The sequence below is a fragment of the Garra rufa genome, chromosome 22 (assembly GCF_049309525.1).
Source record: "Garra rufa chromosome 22, GarRuf1.0, whole genome shotgun sequence".
Taxonomy (NCBI): Eukaryota; Metazoa; Chordata; class Actinopteri; order Cypriniformes; family Cyprinidae; genus Garra; species Garra rufa.
Genome location: NC_133382.1, coordinates 30,026,875 through 30,049,663, shown reverse-complemented (window position 1 = coordinate 30,049,663; position 22,789 = coordinate 30,026,875). Strand labels below are relative to the sequence as shown.

At 38.9% G+C, this 22,789-nt stretch overlaps 1 protein-coding gene across 1 annotated transcript in view; it reads right to left on the bottom strand.

The window, feature by feature from the left end:
• Positions 1–22,789, bottom strand: part of LOC141298428 (protein sidekick-2-like) — an 80,167-nt gene that overhangs the window by 2,778 nt on the left and 54,600 nt on the right. The window contains 2 exon segments of the mRNA XM_073828951.1: positions 3–297; positions 14,506–14,635. Coding sequence (XP_073685052.1) covers positions 3–297; positions 14,506–14,635 — 425 coding nt within the window.

The window sequence follows — 22,789 nt, the reverse complement described above, 5'->3', positions numbered from 1 at the left end:
TGGAGTGGGAGTCCGGCTGCCCTTGGGTCTAAAAAGGCTGCCAGTCTGGGACTGGCTCTGGGGCGTAGGGGAACTAAGCTGAGGGGGGAATGGAGGTAGAGGGGGCAGAGGCGGTGGAGGAGCGCAGTGTTCGGGCTCTCCAGACTCCGACTCAGTGTAGTTGTAAGCCTGCGCTCGGGAGATTCCCTTCTGCTGCCTGCGCCAGGAGTTGTAGTAGGTGGGGTCGCTGATGTAGTGGTTGACGAACGAATGCGTCTTCTGGCGGTTGGGTTCCACCTCGTATTCGCTGTCGCTGCCCTGGGGAGGAGAAAGAGAAAAAGAATGAGTGATGGAGACGGATCCACAACAATCTCAATTTCTAGGAGGGAGATGATTTGAGGTGTCCGGGGTCAATCCACAGAATCAGAGGTTGCGCTAGAAATAATTATTATTCGTCACTCTGTAAATCTGTTATTATTTTAATTTTCCCATTAATTATCAACACTACAGTTCAGAAGTTTTGTTTAGTGTGAATGCATTAAATGGATCTGTTAATATTGTTTTTCCCTGTGAAATATGCTGGTTAGGTAAGTTTTGAAACATGGCAGCTGGTTTGAGCTGGTTTAAGTGTATCCTAAATTGGTCATGAGCTGGTTTGAGCTGGTTATAAGATGGTTATGAGCTGGTCCTGAGCAGGGGTCAGTTGCTTAGGACCAGCTCAGGACCAGCTTAGACCAGCTCTGGACCAGCTTAAACCAGCTGCCATGCTTAAAAACGTACCTAACCACTATATGCTGTTTTTTTGTTTGTTTTGTTGAGTGAGGTGCATTAAAGGAGAAGTTCATTTCAGAACAAAAATATACAGATAATTTACTCACCCCCTTGTCACCCAAGATGTTCATGTCTTTCTTTCTTCAGTTGTAAAGAAATTATGTTTTTTTTTTTTTTAGGAAAACATTTCAGGATTTATCTCCATATAGTGGACTTTTATAGTGCCTGAGAGTTTGAACTTCCAAAATGCAGTTTAAATGCAGCTTCAAAGGGCTCTAAACAATCCCAGCCGAGGAAGAAAACGATTGGTTATTTTCTTTCAAAAATTACAATTCATATACGTTTTAACCTCAAATGCTCGTCTTGTCTAGCTCTGCGTGTACTCTGTGTATTCCGGTTCAAGACAGTTAGGGTATGTCGAAAAACTCCCATCTCATTTTCTCTTCCAACTTCAAAACCAGCCTACATTGCTGCAAAAGTGCAACCCATTGTTTACAAAGTGAACGTGCAAAGAAGATCAAACGCCCTTTACAAAGGTAAAACAGCAATGTAGGATGATTTTGAAGTTGGAGGAGAAAATTAGATGGGAGTTTTTCGACATACCCTAACTGTCTTGAACCGGAATACACAGAGTACACACAGAGCTAGAGAAGACAAGCATTTGAGGTTAAAATGTTTATAAATTGTATTTATTTATTTATTTTTAAGAAAACAACCCTTCTTCTTCTGCTGGGATCATTTAGAGCCTTTTGAAGCTGCATTTAAACTGCATTTTGGAAGTTCAAACTCGGGGCACCATAGAAGTCCACTATATGGAGAGAAATCCTGAAATATTTTTCTCAAATAGCATAATTTCTTTATTACTGAAGAAAGAAAGATATGAACATCTTAGATGACAAGGGGGTGAGTAAATTATCTGTAAATTTTTGTTCTTCTCCTTCAAATTGATTTGTTGATGCTGTTCTTCACTGTTGAAAAAAATAACCCAGCATATGCTGGTTAGGGAAGTTTTGAAGCATGGCAGCTGGTTTGAGCTGTTCCTAAATTGGTCATGAGTAGGCCATAGTTGCTTAGGACCAGTTTAGGTTCAATTTAAACCAGTTTTAACAGCTCATGACTAAATAAGGACCAGCTTAAATCAGCTGATATGCTTCAAAACATACCTAATCACTATGCAGTTTTTTTCATCATGGTTTTGAACTTTCTGTTCTTTAAACAATCTTGGAAAATGAAAGTTTCCACAAAAATATCAAGCAGCACAAATGATTTCAAGGTTGATGGTAAGAAAAGCTTTTTGAGCCCCAAATCAGCATATTAGAATAATGTGATGCTTTGCCATTGAATTGCTTGAATATATTTTAGAATATATTGAAATAGAAAACAGTTGTTGTAAATTTGAATAATATTTCATAATATTACTGTTTTTATTGTATTTTTGATCAAATGAATTCAGCCTTGGTCAGTATAAGAGACTTCTTTAAAAAACAAAAACAAAAAATAAATAAAAATTGAGTGGTAGTGTTGAACATTTGCTATAATTAAAAAATGATAATTCAACTATGGGTAGTTCATCTTAAGAAATATCCCAACTATCATATGTGACCCTGGACCACAAAACCAGTCTTAAGTAGCATGGGTATATTTGTAGCGATAGCCAAAAATACATTGTATGGGTCAAAATGATTGATTATTTCTTTTTTTTTTGCCAAAACATTAGAATGTCCCATGAAGATATTTTGGAAATTTCCTACTGTAAATATATCAAAACTTAAGTTTTGATTAGTAATATGCATTGCTAAGAACTTCATTTGGACAACTTTAAAGGTGATTGGTCCTATTCTAACAAACCATACATCAATGGAAAACTTATTTATTCAGCTTTCAGATGATGTATAAATCTACATTTTTTAAAACACTGACCCTTAGGACTGGTTTTGTGGCGCAGGGTCACATACATACTATTTATGCAGTGGCAGTTTGTTTCTGAATTGACAAACCATTGGCTAAAATGGGTGTTAATAAAGATTAAAAGAACAGAAATCATGGCTGACAAGCGTGAGTTTGGTGAAAATGACTGATTTGAGTTACTTATTCATTTGGTCCCAAAACATTTGGTTTAAACTGATCATCGCCGCATCTAGGTAAAATAAACTTCAAGTTACCAGTTCAGTGTTCAGTAAAATACTGTAAAGCTTTACAGTATTTATAATCTACAGGGACACTGACAAGCTCTCAAGAGCTTTTGATTTGATCAAAGTGTGTTGCAAGAAGTTTTTCTTTTTAATCTGCTCTCGCAAAGCGAAGAAGACAACAGACATGATGGTAACCTGATTAAATAAACGATATCCAATTAATTATTCTATTAGACTATACTTGCTATCTCTTTTTTCTTTCCACAAACCTTCAAAGCTTAATTTACTATGGGAAAGAAGTCTTGAAATGCAACAGACCACACACCTTACTTGTTTATCTGTCAAAAATGATTCAAGAAAGGAAGGGAGGAACCAAAAAAGGCTCTATCATTTAAAAATAACCTCAATGCTTTATGACTATCACTGTACCCTCTGGTATCAATCACACGCTGTATTTAGGGGGTCACATGTCCATGTGGTGGGGTTTTGACCATGTATGCATGAAACTAATGGAGAGGATAGGAATGGACAAGCACTAGGAAGCGACTTCCTGTCAGTCAATGCACAATACATGTCCTCACCCTTTGAGTTGGAAGAGTATGGAGGCCCCCAGTCTTAAAGGAGAAAACAAGCGCCTCCTAGAGGTAAACAGAGACATGGGGTTTAAAGCAGTGCAGTATGGGCCCTAAGTCATATTTCATGGGACAAACAATGGTTTGTTTTTAAAATGGTGCATTACCGTTACAAGAAAGTACTGTACGACTTTTTGTTTTAAGCATTAATGTGTTTCACAACAAACCAATATTATTATAACAATTTGATTTAAACATTTAATGAGAAAATATTCAGTATCAACATTTAGCATTTGCAATGTCTTTCTTTTACTTAAAGGTGTGGTTCACTTCCAAAACAAAAATTTACACATAATGTACTCACCCCGTTGTCATCCAAGATGTTCATGTCTTTCTTTCTTTAGCCGTAAAGAACGTTTTTTGAGGAAAACATTTCAGGATTTATCTTCATATAATGCCCCCGAGTTTGAACTTCCAAAATGAAGTTTAAATTCAGCTTTAAAGGACTCTAAAAAAATGCTTGTCTTGGTCTAGCTCTGCATGAACTGTGTGTATTCCTGTTTGTAACAGTTAGGGTATGTCGAAAAACTCTCATCTCATTTTCTCCTCCAACTCCCCCAACAATCGTTCTACATCACTGCAGAAATACTGACCCAGTGTTTACAAAGTCAACATGCAAAGAAGGTCAAATGCCCTTTATATATAAAAAAGGGTAAAACAGCGATGTAGGGCGTTTCTGAAGTTGGAGGAGAAAATGAGATGGGAGTTTTTTTGACATACCCTGTCATAAACAGGAATACACACAGTTCAGGCAGAGCTAGACCAAGATGAGCGTTTGTGGCTAAAAAGTAAATACTGCAATTTTATTTTAGAAAATAAGCAATCGTTTCGCCAGATAAGACCCTTTTTCCTCGGATCGTTTAGAGCCCTTTGAAGCTGCATTTAAACTGCATTTTTAAAACTCAGGGGCACCATGCATATCCATTATATGGAGAGAAATCCTAAAAATCTTTTCCTCAAAAAAAAAAAAAAAAGAAAAAAAAAATTCTCTTTACGACTTAAGAAAGACAGAAAACACAAAGTACATTATCTGCAAATTTTTGTTCTGGAAGTGAACTATTCCCTTTAAATATGTATTCATATGCCTTAACCTTTATGTTTTGAATTTTTCTAAGAAAAAAAAAGACTTATGGATCCCACTGTATACCACTGGAAAGTTGTTTGGAACTGTTTGGAAATTCAAAGAATACCATGATATTTAATCAGCAGGCTATGACCAGGATACTTTTTTGTAAGGGTAATGCGGGCTGGGACTGCTTCTCAACACTTTCTTTGACACTTTAATGCATTTCTTGGAACAAGCTTGAGTTGGTTCCTCATGGCAGCCTCCTACACTCTTGGTTGAGACAGCACTCTGCACTAGAACAATGGACAACTGTATGAAGCTCTGCTCTCCATCAATCTTCATCTTCCACCACCACATTTATTACAACATCTTCCCTTTTCTTATTCTGACATATCTGGCTTACCCTTCTAGAGCTGGCTAATGGAGTTCACTGATGTATCCTAAAGTACCAACCAAGTTCAAACTACCAAATGAAAAGGGAAAACTGAAAATAAGAGGAAAGAACCATCATAGCTCAGGCTTTGAGGGTTTGTATATCATTTTTAGGAACATTTGTCAATCCTCACCACCACTTTCTGCACTCCACCAGGAATTCAATCTGGGAATTTCTAAATGCTACTTTTAGGGGTTGATTCTGATCTTTCTGAATAGCTAAAGTAAAATGAAGGTGCTTCACGATGCCATAGAAGAACCTTTTTTGTCTAAATGGTTCCATAAAGAACCTTTAACATCTGAAGAACCTTTCTGTTTCACAAAAGGTTCTTTGTGGTGAAAGAAGGTTCTTCAGATTATAAAAAGGTAAGAAAGAGATGGTTCTTTAAAGAACCTTTGACTGAATGATTCTTTGTAGAACCAAGAATGGTTCTTCTCTGGCATCGCTGTGAAGAACCTTTTAAAGCACCTTTATTTTTAAGAGTGTAGACTCAAACTTGGGGTCTGTTATTAACAAAAAAAACCCCCTCATTTAATGAAGTTTAATCCACCATGTGTGAGAACAGCATTGTCATTTAAGATCTTTTACTATGTAACTATGTGAACTGAATGAAAACAAATAAACAGAATCAACAAAATTGTCTTGCGCTTCTACCTCTTAGTGAACTATTGCAAAACACATAGGTGATAAGATCACTATTTTAAAAGCATATGTTGGCAAAACGGTTCAGCATTTCTTCTTGTCTATAGTGAAAAGACTAACAATGCACAGATCTCTCCAGTCCAGCATTATTGTAACATGCACACATATGTGACACACATGCCTCTGTTCAAATTCCAGACAGGGAAAGCAGTTTCCCCCCAAACCAGCCCCATATCTCCCTAAAATAAGAGCGGCAGATTTCATGCCAAAGACCTGCTGAAACTCTTTCATGCATTTTTTTTTTCTTTAAACAGAAAAAACCTTTGAGAAAAAAAACTGTATGATAAAATACAGAAAGACATACTGTTTTGCATCTTTGTACATAAAGAGAAAATTCCTGAAAATCTCACCTTGTTATTCAAATTTCATGGAATCCCCACGAATTCACTGTTTTTAGATAAAGTAAAAACACCTCTACTCTTTCCTGAAACTCTGACTTAATTGCTTCTCAATGCAGTTAGTTAAACATTTTTTTTTAGCCTAGTTAAATTTTTCCACATTTTTTTTATTCAACAATGAAGATCCATATGATGATGATATTAATAATATGCACAGAATCACAATGTTTCCTATTTACAGTGTTACCATTACACTTTATGACATAATTCTTTATAATTTATTTATTTATTTTAATTCTATCTATCTATCTATCTATCTATCTATCTATCTATCTATCTATCTATCTATCTATCTATCTATCTATCTATCTATCTATAAATATATATATACACACACACATACTGCCATTCAAAAGTTTGAGATCAGAAGTCTTTTGAGTAGTCTCAAAAGTCTTTTCCGCTCATCAAGGCTGCATTTATTTGATTAAAAATACAGAAAAAACAGTAAAACTGTGAAATATTATTGCAATTTAAAATAGTGGTTTTCTATTTTAATATACTTTAAAATAGAATTTATTCATGTGATGCAAAGCTGAATTTTCAGCATCATTACTCCAGTCTTAATATCATTCTAATATGCTGATTTATTATTAATGTTGGAAACATCTGTGCTGCTTAATATGTGATATATTTTTCAGAATTTGAATATTTGGTGAACGAAATATTAAAAAGAACAGCATTTATTTAAAAAAAAAAATTAACAATATACACTACTGTTAAAAGTTTGGGTCAGTATTTTTTCTTTCTTTCTTTGTTTGAAAGAAATTAATACTTTTATTCAACAAGGATGTGTTAGATAGTACAGTGATAGTAAAGACTGATAGAAAATATTTATATTTTTAATAAATGTTGTTCTTTTTAACTTTTACTTATCAAAGAATCTTGACAAAAGTATCACAGGATCCAAAAAAATATTAAGCAGCACAACTGTTTCCAACTTTGATTATAAATCAGAATATTAGAATGATTTCTGAAGGATCATGTGACACTGAAGACTGGAGTAATGATGCTGAAAATTCAGCGTTGCATTACAGAAATTAATTATATTGTAAAATATATTGAAATAGAAAGCTGTTATTTTAAATTGCAATAATATTTTGTTCTGTATTTTAATCAAATATGGAACTCTGATGAGCATAAGAGACATAAAATCCCAAATTAATGTAAAAAGCACAAAATATTACTAATCATGGATTTTTGTAGCGTAACGCCTCTATTAGTGAGCATGTGCTGATTTCAGCTTCTTAAACTACCGCAGTGTTCTAATGAGAGACATTCCAGTCATACCAGCAAATTCAACAACTCAATAAGCAGCAAACCAAACGCCCTGTAATTCAGCTTTGAAAGTTTTTTCTGTTCAGCGTGACCTCACAGCGAAGCCAAGCTCAGAAACTAAAGCTGCGTGCTGACACGGTGTGTGTGTGTGGTCATCAAAACATGCCGGTTGACACAGAGTGCCGTGACCCACCCCTGCCCTCCCCCGCAGACACATGCAGGACGTGACAGCTGTTCTCTCCAAAAAAGAAATGTTTGTTTGCATTCATCCACTACTCTGTTATTCTTCCTCCTCAATCCAGCTATGATCCATACCAATACTATTTTAAAGCTTGTTTGACCAAAAAACAAATCAATGTGTCATACGTATTTACATATTACATCAAATATTCTAATAATAAAAAAAAATTGATTTGGAGGTTGCTAAGGTGTTTTACTGCTTATCTGCACACATCACCACATATACTGAAAAAAAAAAAGTTGAGTAAACTTAAAATAATTTGTTACCCTGCTGCCCTAAAATTTTAAGTTGAATCAATTCAAATATCTAAGTTGTCACTTAGTACAACTTAACATTTTAAGTTGACTACACTTTTTTGAGTTGACTGAACTTAAGGCGAGACACTTCAGGTGAATAGGGTAAAGAAATTAACTAATAGTTATCACTTTACTTACCCAGTTGATTAATTACACTGATAATTGCAAACATTTTTTGTATTACAAGTTTTCGAAAATGTTAGGTTTAAATATGCAAATGAGCTATTATTTAATTAAATATGCGCTAATTTGCATACATTTCTAGTACAAAAATCTAACCATTGGATGAAGACAGTTTCAAAATTCTTGTTTAATTTATTTGACATATTAGAGTCAAAACTTTTTACAGAGGGAATTTAGGGTATCTCATTTCGTCACTCAATAATTCAGAAAAAGCTTAGATCAGACAGAAAACCATGTTTTTTTTTTTTTTTTTTTTACCATTTTTGGTGGTATAAAATGTATAAAATCAAGCAAATTATACATGAACAAATCCCTCTGTAAAAACCTTCAGGATATAGACAGGAATAAAAAATTGGTGTGCAAGTGCTACTGAAGTGGAGATTTATGGCTGAGTGTAGGAGAAAAAAACTAATTTTGAGAAAACGGCCTTTAAAAATATGTATTGTAATTGAAATCTATTGACACAAATAGATGAAGTGCTATAAAAGAAACACTTAACAGTGTCTTTTGGGTGTTTTCTTTCCACTAGTCTGAAAAAACACTTTATGAAACACCAAAAAGACCAAAATCTCAAACTTGACAGGTGCATGAAAAAAACAGTGTTTTTGCCTGCAGTGTCTCCCCTTAAAATGATAAGGCAGCCAGGTAACAAACTATTTTAAGTTGATTCAACAAAGTGCAATTGTATGCAAGTATTGCTAATAAAAAATACATAACTTATTAAAAGACAAGGTCAGTGAGATTCATGCCTGCTTGTTATCATAAAGACCTTCTGTTAATTAATGTCTTCATGAAGTTCGACTAAAATAAGTTTCAGACCATAAAACAACTGTATATGCCAAGATATTCAACTAAACACAAAATAGTAACAGAACAAAAGCTGAAGACAGATTGTGATGGATCTGGTTAATGAATCCTGAGATGGGAGGATCTGATGTTACTGGAACTGGTTGTTTGGCACGTATGTTTTGTCTCCTGTTGAGAGAGAAAGTGGGGCAAGATGTTCCCTCCCGGAAAATCCCGGTTTGACTATAACCCCTGCCCTACAGAAATCCCTTTAAAATATATGAAACTTCACTTCCTCTGTGGACCTACATTTAGATAGAGACACAAGCCTGACCTTGTAACAGTTGTGAGAGAAATATATGGAAACTAAATGTGTTTTACACAAGATTGTGGGTTGTTTTCTTCCTGAAATAGATGACAGTGCTGATGCATCACTATAAAGAGGCATTACATGTGTGATATTTTTTGTTTGATCTGATCAAAAAGTAAACACAGGAAAATGTAACACAGGCCACTAGATTTAGATTTAAGGTCTGTGCGATCGCCAAAACAAACCCACCCCCACTCATATCTCTATTGAGGCGAATGGAGAATGAGAGAGGGAGAAATCCTATTGTGGGACAGATATGGATTAACAGAAAGGGAGGAGCGTGTAAGTGTCTATGTCTCACATTCCACCGATCCATTTGAATATTAAGCACAGCAGGTGATCAGACAGACAAAGACGTACTGTTTCTAGGGCTGAGTAATATAGCTAAATAATATATCTTGATATGTTTGTACGAATTAGTACTTTTATTACGCAAGTGGTGCATTGATCAAAAGTGAAAGGCATATGTTTACATTTCTATTTAAATAAAAATCTAAAAATTAATGTAAAATATGTTATTTTTAAATGTTGATTATAATAATAAATGTTTGATTAGCAGCAAATCTGCATATTAGAATGATTTTTGAAGCATCATGTGACACAAAAAACTGGAGTAATGATGCTAAATGCTAAAAAATCAGAATTGCACCACAGGAATAAATTACATTTACAAATATATTAAAATAGAAAACATTGTAATAATATTTCACAATATTATAATTTTTACTGTATTTTTGATTAAATAATGCCGCCTCTGTGAACTTAAGAACCCCAATCTTTTGAACAGTAGATTTAATTTAATTATTTTTTAAACACAATATTCTCATTATTTATGCATTTAAATCATCTTATCAACCCCAGTCTTTTGAAAAGTAGTTTTTATATTAATTTACTTTTTATTTTATTTAATTCAGAAAAGAATTACAGAAATATTTTTAATATACAATTATTTTACAGAAATAAATTACATTTTTAAATATATTATAATATAAAAGTTGTTTTAAATTGTAATAATATTTCACAATATTATAATATTTTACTGTATTTTTGATTAAACAATGCCACCTCAGTGAGCTTAAGAACTTGTTTCAGAAACATAAACTTATGAACCCCTATCTTTTGAATTAATTTTTAATCTTTTTATTTAATTTTACTTTTTCTTAAACACAGTATTCTTAGTATTTATGTATTTAAATGATCTTATGCACCTCAATCTGTTGAACAGTAATTTTTATTTCATTTTAATTTGATATTTAATTTAACTTAATATTTGTTCAAACATTTATGTTTTTAAATCACCTTATGAACCCATAATCTTTTGAGAAGTAGTTTTGATTTTATTTTAATTTTATTTTCTAAATACACAATATTTGTGTATTTACTCTGAAATAAGGGTGATCTTATGGTCCCAAACTGCATATTTAACCAACAAATTTCAAAACGGTTAACTGCAGAAAATAAACTGAGGTAAAAATGAACTTAAAAACATTTTCAACACTTTTTCACATTTTATGATACAAAAAGTCATTTGACCAATCTTACATTTATATATCCAATCATTTTTAATCACATATAAATATAATTATTTTATTATATGAAAAATACTACTTTGCAAATTCCAAATTCTCAAGTTACTTTTGCTTAGTGAAAGTTGTTAGGTTTGCATGGAAAGAAAGAAGATGAAAAAGTTCAAAAGACCAAATAAGAAGAATATTAAAATAAAAGCAGGTTAATTAGATATCTTTTGTGCACTTTTCTCCAAATTAAATCTAAAGTTGCACTATAATGCAAGACTGACTGATGAGAAGCAAAAATTTTCCATGAGAAAGAACTTCCATGAGCTATTTCAGGCTCTCACTGGGAAGAATCTCACAGTGTTGATGATGTGATGCTGGGATGATCGTCAGAGAGCCAATTAAAACAAAGATGCTTTGACATGGAAGGCTGCCCTGACAATCCCTGCTGTTAGCTGCAGCCGTAGCGCCAGCGTTTCCAACAAAAACCAAAAGCAGCTCAAAATCAGATTAAAAAAAATGGTGTCCACCACACTCAAATGACTAGACAGAACTACACCTGTCTAACATCTCATTCATCTCCCATGTGTTCATTTAAAGGCAGATCTGTCTCAGCTAGGTGCTCAGGTTTGTTGCATTGCCAAATGAATTTGAGCCGTCTTTAGGAGTTCCTGAACAATGTCGGTATTATACGTCTCTGTGGTGGCTCTGGCTCTTTTGGAGACAGCTCAATGGATCTGCAATAGCCTGGAGTTATCCGCTCAATAAAACTTCAAAGAGAGACTCCAGCTTCTCTCCTCACTTGGCCTGATGGTGATGATACCAGACTTTAGCAGGAGCAGAAGGGGAACAGGAGATGCTCTGTTTCCAACCACGAGTCAAAGGTGGCCTGATGCCAGCGGTCTAGAAGGTGGTGGCAGGAGGTGTCAGGGAAGGCCGAGGAGGAGACGAAAAGTTTTGTACTTTTGTCCGACATTATGTGCATTTTGGGAGTTCTGACCAAATGAAATGAAATGCTTGAAATCCTTTGGGAAATGAACTATTTCCCGCTATTAAATATTTTATTTTAATTATCGGTATAATAATACTCCTATAAAATAGATAATTTTGGCTATATACACTACCAGTCAAAAGTTTTTGAACAGTAAGATTTTTCTCTTCTGCTCTCCAAGCCTTTGCATTTATTTGATTCAAAGCACAGCAAAACAGTAAAATCTTGAAATATTTTTACTATTTAAAAAAACTGTTTTCTATTTGAAAATATTTTAAAATGTAATTTATTCCTGATTTCAAAGATGAATTTTTAGCATCATTACTCATTTAGAAATCATTCCCATTTCTGATTTGCTGCTCAAAAATCATTTATTATTATTATTATTATTATTCTTATTATTATGTTGAAAACAGCTGAAGATAATTTTTTCAGGTTTCTTTGATAAATATAAAGTTCAGAAGAACAGCATTTATCTGAAACATTATAAATGTCTTTATCATCACTTTTGATCAATTTAAAGCATAATAAAAGTTAAAGCATAATTTAAAGCTAAATAAAATTATTCATTTCTATATTTTTTTTAATATTTCAAATAAATGCTTTGGATCTTTCTATTCATCAAAGAATTCTGAAAAAAATGTATTCAACTGTTTTAAATATTGATAATAAAAATAATAATCTTTGAATCTTGAACAACAAATCAGGATATTAGAGTGATTTCTTTATTTAATTTTATTTTAAATTGTTACTGTAATTTTTACTGTTATTTTATTGAAATAATGCAGCCTCTGTGAGCTCAAGAACATAGTAGTTTTAATTCAATTTAATAATATGTTTTTAAAAACACAGTACTCTCAGTATTTATGTATTTAAATCATCTTATGAACCCCAATCTTTTGAACAGTAGTTTTCATTTAATTTAATAATTATTTTTTTTTAAAACACAGTATTCTCAGTATTTATGTATTTAAATCATCTTATGATCCCCAATCATTTGAACAGTAGTTTTCATTTATTTATTTATTTTTATTTTATATTTAATTTAATTTAGTTATTTTTTAAACACAGTATTCTCAGTATTTATGTATTTAAATCATCTTATGAACCCCAATATTTTAAACAGTAGTTTTTTATTTTATTTTATTATTTTTATTATTATTTTTTTAAACACAGTATTTATGTATTTACTCTAAAATAAAGGGTGATTTTTATTTTCACAAATGAGAGAGATCAGATCCAAACTGCATATTTAACCATTCAAACTTCAAACTGCTTTGACTCTATCTATTCATCAAAGAATCCTGAAAAAGTATATCAACTTATTTAAATATTGATAACAACAACAATAATGATGATGATAATAATAATAATAATAATAATAATAATAATAATAATAATAATAATAATAATAATAATAATAATAATAATAATAAATGTTTCTTGACCAGCATATCAGCATATTAGAATGATTTCTGAAAGATCATGTGACTGGAGTAATGATGCTGAAAATTTAGCTTTGATCACAGGAATAAATTACATTTTAAAATATATTCAAATAGAAAGCAGTTATGTTAAATAGTAAAAATATTTGACTGGTAGTGTATTTATAAATGCACTAATTTTTTGCATGCATTTTAGCAATCATATTTGAATAATAATTACTTTTTGTGTTATATTGGGAAAATATTACAAATTTCAAGCAGCATGAGTGAACTTTGTTACAATAATCATTCTACTTAATCAAAAAATATATATTTTTTTCAATATTTAATGAAAAAAAAATCATAGTGGGCATGATGCTTTTAAAAACAGGAGTAAAAATAGATTCATATTTCACAGCAGTGCTTCAAGGGAGAGATAAGACTGCTAATGTGAAGAAAACAGCATGATGTGCATGTGTTTCTTGCTCTCTTTGCCAGTCTGCGAGTTTGATTTACTAAATGCCAATGCTAGACTCAAACTGAATTGTTTTTGCTCATCATACCAGCTAAATGCTCACTTGAGAGAAGTGGAGAGAGTCCAACCAAAGCCGTTCTCACACTCCAATCTTGATGTGTCTGTGTGAGTATTTTGTTTGATTATAATTCTTGTGTGTTGCACATTGTGTTTTGTTCTCAACTCTACCACAGATTTTCCAACCTGTGCCTCAGGACACAAAGTCTGGAGAGAATGAACTAGGATACAGCAGAATGTTCTGGACATGATAAAAAAACCCTAACCACCCACAGGACCCAGGCTGGATTGAGAACATGTGCAAGTAAGACAGCCAAAATCTAAAGTAGGGTATAACAGACCTCTCCTACAGGGCTGTATCCTACTTTTGAGAAAGTTTTAGCACAGCAAGGCTCGTCCTAATAAAAATGTGTGGTAAGGGAATTTCAACAGGTCCTCTTCTAAATGAATGTGACTAGATTTAGAACTAGAAACCCTGCTTGGAGGTTAAATGGATAGTTTAAATGGATTGCCGATTCTGTCATTATTTACTCAAACAAAAAGAGATTTTTTATATAGCGGTTGCTCTTTTCCCATTCAGTTACAATGGAAACTGGAAAAGTATAATAAACGTTGTCTGTAAGTGTACATGCATGCTGCTTTTACATCCTTTTTAAAGCTTTAAAGCCTCTTTAAATTAAGAGGGTGAGTAAGTGAGGACAGACTTATTGGGTGAACTGTCCCTCTAACACATATTAACAAACACAGACTGATAATGTCTCATGACAGAACATTTCTTACCTGTGAATCTGAGATCTCTGATGGTTTCTCTGTGAGACTGCTGCTCTCTGCTGGGATCAAGTCATTGTACTTGGTGCTGACGTCCTCATCTGAGTAGTGCAGACTGCCTGGACTGGGTCGAGGAGGTGACCTGAGCAAAAGATGTGGGAGACACCATTTTTATAAGCACAGGACGAATACTGCTTAAATGTCCAACTTTATTATTATTGTTTATTATTTATTTTTTACTTATTTTACAACTGAAAATAAATAACACTACCAGTCAAAAGTTTTTGCACAGCAAGATTTTTATGTTTTTTTTTTAAAGAAATCTTTTTAAAATAATTTTTTTTTTTTTTGTACAATTTAAAATAACTGTTTACTATTTAAATATATTTTAAAATATAATTAATTTCTGTGATGTAAAGCTGAAATTTCAGCATCATTACTGGAGTCTTCAGTGTCACATGATCCTTCAGAAATCATTTGTTGTACAAGAAACGTTTTATTATTATTATTATCATCAATATTTAAAACACTTGAGTAATTTTTAGGATGCTTTAAATTAATCAAAAGTGATGATAAAGACATTTACAATGTTAAAAAGGCTTCCATTTCAGATAAATGTTTTTAAAAGATTTTTTTTTTTTTACAATTTAAAATAACTGTTTACTATTTAAATATATTTTAAAATATAATTAATTTCTGTGATGTAAAGCTGAATTTTCAGCATCATTACTGGAGTCTTCAGTGTCACATGATCCTTCAGAAATCATTTGTTGTTCAAGAAACGTTTTTTTATTATTATTATCATCAATATTTAAAACACTTGAGTAATTTTTAGGATGCTTTAAATTAATCAAAAGTGATGATAAAGACATTTACAATGTTAAAAAGGCTTCCATTTCAGATAAATGTTTTTAAAAGAATTTTTTTTTTACAATTTAAAATAACTGTTTACTATTTAAATATATTTTAAAATATAATTAATTTCTGTGATGTAAAGCTGAAATTTCAGCATCATTACTGGAGTCTTCAGTGTCACATGATCCTTCAGAAATCATTTGTTGTTCAAGAAACGTTTTTTTATTATTATTATCATCAATATTTAAAACACTTGAGTAATTTTTAGGATGCTTTAAATTAATCAAAAGTGATGATAAAGACATTTACAATGTTAAAAAGGCTTCCATTTCAGATAAATGTTGTTCTTCTGAACTTTCTATTCATTAAAGGAACATGAAAAAGTTTTACTCGGCTGTTTTCAACATAATAATAATAATAATAATAATAATAATAATAATAATAATAATAATAATACATGTTTTCTTGAGCAGCATACAGAATATTAAAATGATTTCTGAAGGGTCAAGTGACTGGAGTAATGATGCTAAAAATTCAGTTTTGAAATCACAGGAATAAATTACATTTTAAAATATATTCAAACAAAAAACAGTTATTTTAAATGGTAAAAATATTCCAAAATTGTACAGTTCTTGCTGTACTTTGAAACAAATAAATGCAGGCATGTTGAGCATGAGGCTTCTTTAAAAAACGTTAAAAATCTTACCGATTAAAAATTTTGACTGGTTATATAGATATATAAAATGAAGCAATGTCTGACTGTATGAAGTATAACAAATTTGATGAAGTATGAAGCATTCTTAGAAAAGGTTTGGCAGTAAATCCAGCTGCTGACACTCCAGACACTCATCTCTTTGTTAGGTGAATGAAGTACAGTGTGTGTTTGCATTGAGAGGGGATGCTTTATGAGCATCATGGGACCACTGGAAGATGCCAGCTCCGAGGGTTTTCTACATAATTAAGTCTCTGTGATACAGCAGTGGAAAGAAACTTGTGAATTCTTGATTATGCTTCAGCTATTAAAAATATAAAAACCTCTTTTACTGACTGCGGTTTCAGCCTGAAAACCTGAAATATTTCTGTTACTCTATGAGAAACCTTTAAAAATCAGTTTACTGTGTTATGTACACGTTTAACTATGCTTAGACCATACTGAGCTACAGAGCAAGCTTGTTATGTTCAGAAAGCGAAACATAAAGAGCTGTAATCATATGTGACCCTGGACCACAAAACCAGTCATAAGGTTAAATTTTACAAAACTGAGATGTATATATCATATGAAAGCTCAATAAATAAGCTTTCTATTGATGTATGGTTTGTTAGGATAGGACAATATTTGGCTGAGATGCATCTATTTGAAAATCTGGAATCTGAGTATGCAAAAAAAAAAAATCAAAATATTGAGAAAATCACCTTTAAAGTTGTCCAAATTAAGTTCTTAACAATGCATATTACTAATCAAAAATTACATTTTGATATTTTTATAGTAGGAATTTTTCAAAAAATCTTCATGAAACATGATCTTTACTTAATTTCCTAATTATTTTTGGCATAAAAGAAAAATCAATAATTTTGACCCATACAATGTATTTTTGGCTATTGCTACAAATATACCCCAGCGACTTAAGACTGGTTTTGTGGTCCAGGGTCACATATTTGTCTTATAATCCCTTAGGAAAAAAAAGATGCAAGCATGCTTTAGGATTGTTTTAATTTTTTTTAATTGTTTAATTTAATTTCTTTTTAATAAGATGTTTTTAATTTCTATTAATGTTTTTATTTTAAATTATGTATTATAATTTTTATTTACAAAAGCTATTTAGCAGAATGTCTCGCATTTGTGAAACTTTTAAATTTAAACAACATACATTTATGTCTGATCTTATTAGTTATCATATAGCATCAGAACTATTTTAGTTTACTATAATACTTTCAAAATGGGCTTTCTGAATATCTTCCAGTTCAACAGTGTCTGTCTCCACTCACTTTTATTTAAAGGAGAAAACTGAAAGAACATTATGCTAAAAATCGTATGTGATCTACAGAAGAAAGTAAGTCATTGTCTAAAATGAAATAAGATGGAAAATTATTTTTTCCAGATTTTTCGGTGGACTATCCCAAAACTTTCAAGTCAATGGAAAACGTCTAGGTTACGTAGGTAACCCTCGTTCCCTGAAGGAGGGAACGGAGACGTTACATGGGAATTCGCTTAGAATCCAATCATCTCTGAGCCTTATACAAAAGGCCAATGAAAATTGGCGAGTGGCATTTGCATGACGCGCCACGCCCCGTACATACGGGTATAAATAGCGACGTCATGCGCCAGTCAGACAGGTTCTTCGCTGAGGAGCCGGATTGAGCCGGCGTCAGCGCGACGACAGGGACGTGGCAGGGGATGTAACGTCTCCGTTCCCTCCTTCAGGGAACGAGGGTTACCTACGTAACCTAGACGTTCCCCTTCAGTCGAATCACTTCGACGTTACATGGGAACTGACCCTATGGAACAAGCCACGTCCCTGCGCCGCGTTACGCAACGACCACGTGCCGGCAGGCGGACGTGTCAACAGGCGGACGTTAACGTAACCTTCCCAACGCCCTGGGGCCCGAGAAGGGGGGGACCCCAGGGAAGCCAGAAACTGAAGCAGGGGTTGGGGGGGCGGAGACATGAATTCTGTCCATGTGAAAGTAAGAAATTCAATATATCCATAAGGGGGTTTTAGGGATATACGAGGGAAACAGGGGCCTACTGGTTGACCCCTGGAAAAATATAGAGAAAAATAGCCACAACCTGCGGGGCGAAGGAGACCCGGCAGGAGCACAGTCAAGAGCTACTCCGCGTCTAGCCCGGACTGAGGGGCATGGAGGACCCAGGTTCGCCGGAGGGAACAAACTGGGAGATAGCGCACGGATCCACGTGGGAATGGCGCAGCAAGCCGACACTAGCCGTCCTCCCGGTCACCTGTCAGAACTCGGGAAGAGACGGCCTCTAAGCGAAGGTTGTAAAACCTGGCAAAGGTATTAGGTGTCGCCCAGCCGGCAGCTCTGCAGATGTCCGCTAATGAGGCGCCATGTGCCAACGCGTAGGAAGATGCAACACTCCGTGTGGAGTGGGCATGCAAGCCTAAGGGGCAAGGCTCTCCCTGATATAAGTAAGACAGGGAGATGGCTTCTACCACCCAATGCGCCAACCTCTGTTTGGAGACAGCATTCCCTTTCTGCTGACCTCCGAAGCAGACAAAGAGCTGCTCGGTGCGTCTGAAGTGCCGAGTGCGGTCTACGTAGGTGCGCAGAGCACGGACTGGACACAACGATGCTAAAGCTGGGTCTGCCTCCTCCAAGGGCAGAGCTTGCAGGTTCACCACCTGATCGCGGAAAGGCGTGGTGGGAACCTTGGGCACATAGCCGGGCCGGGGTCTCAGGATGACGTGAGAATCGCCGGGCCCGAACTCCAGGCACGCTTCGTCGACAGAGAAAGCTTGCAGATCCCCCACCCTCTTGATGGAGGCCAACGCAGTCAGGAGCGCTGTCTTTAATGACAGAAACTTAAGCTCAACTGAGGCGAGGGGCTCGAAGGGAGGTCCCCGCAGGCCCTGGAGGGCGACGGAGAGGTCCCAAGAGGGTACGAGGCGCGGTCTGGGAGGATTGATCCTCCTAGCGCCTCTGAGGAATCTCACGACCAGAGGGTGCTTCCCTAGGGATGATCCATCCACTGCATCGTGATGTGCGGCAATGGCGGCAACATACACTTTGAGAGTCGAAGGGGACAGCCTGCGCTCCAACTTCTCTTGCAGGAAGGAAAGCACTACTGCAATCGTGCATCTCTGTGGGTCCTGTTCTCGTGAGGAACACCAGTCGACGAATAGACCCCACCTCAGTGCGTACGCCTGCCTTGTAGAGGGGGCTCGGGACTGAGTGATGGTTTCTACCACGGCCTGTGGAAGGCCGGCGAGGTCTGAAGCGTCCCGTCCAGGAGCCAGACGTGCAAGTTCCATAGATCGGGACGTGGGTGCCAGATAGTGCCCATCCCCTGAGAAAGAAGGTCCTTCCTCAAGGGGATTTTCCAGGGAGGGGCTGCCGCGAGGGAATTGAGTTCTGGGAACCAGGTCCTGGCAGGCCAGTATGGGGCGACCAGGAGAACCTGCTCCTCGTCCTCCCTGATCTTGCACAGGGTCTGTGCAAGGAGGCTCACTGGGGGAAAGGCGTACTTGGGCCCCGGAGGCCAGCTGTGGGCCAGAGCGTCCCTGCCGAGGGATACCTCGTTGAGGGAGAAGAACTGCTGGCAGTGGGAGGATTCGGGGGAGGCAAACAGATCTATCTGGGCCTCCCCGAAATGCCTCCAAATCAGCTGGACTGCCTCGGGGTGGAGTCGCCATTCTCCAGGGAGGGTGGACTGCCGTGAGAGCTGATCGGCTGCACGGTTGAGTTCCCCCGGAATGTGAATGGCACGTAGCGATTTCAGCCACGTTTGACTCCAGAGGAGCAGACGGCGGGCGAGTTGTGACATGCGACGAGAGCGGAGGCCGCCCTGGCGGTTGATATAAGCCACAGTCGCAGTGCTGTCGGTACGCACAAGTACGTGCTTCTGACGCAACGTCGGTCGGAAGCGACGAAGGGCCAGAAGCACAGCCAGCAACTCGAGGCAATTGATGTGCCACTGCAGTCGAGGTCCTGTCCAGGAGCCCGAAGCTGCTTGCCCGTTGCACACAGCACCCCAACCCGTGGTGGAGGCATCCGTGTAAACCACGATGTGCCTGGACACCTGCCCCAGGGGTACTCCGGCCTGGAGAAAGGCAGGGTCTGACCACGGGCTGAACAGGCGGCGACACTGCGGGGAAACGCCAATCCGGAGTGTGCCACGGTGCCATGCCCGTCTCGGGACTCGGTCGTGTAGCCAGTGCTGAAGCGGTCTCATATGAAGCAACCCCAGCGGCGTTACCGCGGCCGCAGCTGCCATATGCCCCAGGAGCCTCTGAAAAGTTTTTAGAGGAACCGCTGTCTTGTGCCTGAATAAATCTAGACATCTCAGCACCGACTGAGCGCGCTCGTTGGTGAGACGGGCTGTCATGGAGACCGAGTCCAGCTCCACACCGAGAAAAGAGATCCTCTGCACTGGGGAGAGTTTGCTCTTTTCTCGGTTGACCTGAAGGCCCAGGCGGCTGAGGTGCTGAAGCACCAGGTCCCTCTGGTCGCATAGCACCTCTCGAGAGTGGGCTAACAGAAGCCAGTCGTCGAGATAGTTGAGGATGCGGAAACCTGACAGCCAAAGAGGGGCCAGGGCCGCTTCCGCAACCTTGGTGAAAACGCGAGGAGAGAGGGACAGGCCGAATGGGAGAACTTTGTACTGGTATGCTCGACCCTCGAACGCAAACCGAAGAAAGGGCCTGTGGCGAGGAAGAATCGAGACATGGAAGTACGCGTCCTTCAGGTCGATGGCTGCAAACCAATCCTGGGGACGAATGCATGTGAGCATGCGCTTCGTCGTGAGCATCTTGAACGGCAGCCTGAGAAGGGACCGATTCAGGACTCTGAGATCCAGGATGGGTCTTAACCCACCACTCTTTTTGGGCACGATGAAGTAGGGACTGTAAAACCCTGACCTCATCTCGGCTGGAGGGACAAGCTCGATCGCATCCTTCGCCAGTAGGACTGCGACCTCTGCACGCAGGACAGCGGCGTGGGTGTCTGAGTGGACACGAGTGTGAAGGACACCTCTGTACCTGGGCGGAGCTTTGGCGAACTGAATCGCATAGCCGAGACGTACCGTCCGTATCAACCACCGCGAGGGGCTGGGGAGCTGAAGCCAGGCCCCCAAGCGCCTCGACAGGGGTGTCAAGGGAACGTTGACCGACGTGACCGTGGTGGGGCAGCCTAGGGGGGGAACAGGAAGGGGAGACAAGCTGCTCTGAGCAGGGCCTACCTTCTTCCCAGGTTCCCGCGCTGGCGAAAGACAGCTCCGAGTCCGGCTCCGAGAGGGCATCCTGGTGCCGCCCGGAACGGGAACACGGGGCCGAGGCCCCGGAGGTGAAGGAAATTGCTCTTTTATTGAAGTTGTGGGTACCGCCGACCCGTGGGCCGGCGGCAGCGTTAAAGTGCACAACAACCCCCGGCCCTCCAGCGGGAGCGGGGACGTAGATGTTCTCGTCCCCTGAAGAACAAACTTCTCCACCTCCGGGTTGCCCGCGTCAGGGACGTTTCGCGGCTCTTTTGCGGGTGTTCTTTGCAGGTCCCTGAGAGGCGGGCGGCGCCGCACCCCCGCGGCCGGCTCGACGTCGGGCCGTCTCCTTCTTGGGTTCAGCAGGCGACGGAGCAGGTTTGGTGGGGGCCGCGGGGGGGCGCCCTCGGCGACGAGCGGGGGGAGGCTGAGCCACCGGCGGCGGGATGGGTTTAGACTCGCGGCGGGGCAAGATGTGTTGAATGGCCTCCCGCTGCTTCTGGACTGCCGAGAACTGCTGGGCAAAGTCCTCGACAGTGTCGCCGAATAGGCCACTCTGGGAGATAGGAGCGTCAAGAAAGCGAGCCTTGTCGACGTCTGCCATCTGGGCCAGAGTGAGCCATAGGTGTCGCTCCTGGACCACGGCTGTGGACATCACCTGACCAAGGGAACGCGCCGTGACCTTCGTCGCCCGTAGGGCGAAGTCGGTGGCGGCGCGGAGTTCTTCCATAACCCCCTGGTCGGGACCACCCTCGTGCAGCTGTTTCAGGGCCTGGGCCTGATACACTTGGAGGATCGCCATAGCATGCAGGGCGGTGGCGGCCTGTCCAGCGGCGTGGTAAACGCGGCCCGCAAGGGCGGACGAGCGCTCGCACGCCCTGGACGGGAGATGCGGACGATCCCTCCAGGTGGCAGCGCCGCGTGGGCACAAGTGCACCGCCACAGCGCGCTCGACCCGGGGAATCGCCGCATACCCCCTGGCTGCCCCGCCATCGAGGGTGGCGAGGGGAGAGGAGCTGGGGCGGGGCCGTGATGAGAAGGGGGCCCGCCAGGATCTAGTCAGCTCCTCGTGCAGCTCCGGGAAGAATGGGACCGAGGGGGGGCGAGGTGGAGCCGCGGGGGCCCTCCCCAGGAACCAATCATCCAGCCTAGAAGGATCGGCCGGGGGCGCCTGGGGCACCTCCAAACCGATCCCCCTGGCGGCCCGGAGGAGCATAGTCGATAGCTCGACGTCCACCTCAGACGGAGCGGCCACCTCTGGAGGGGGCCGCGCCGCCGAAGCGTCCGCCTCGCCAACCGACTCTCCCTCTGATGCTGCGGTCGACATCTCATCCTCCGCAGGAGCACCGAAGGAGACGCTCAGCCCGCTGGGCGGGGAAGCGTACTGCTCCGGGAACTCGACGGGACCACGCTGTGTGACAGAAGACCGCAGGGCTTTCTGGGCCGGCGGTGCGTTCTGCACGGTGACAGTTAAGTCCCCCCCGCGTCTCGCCGCGGTGGCCGAAAAGC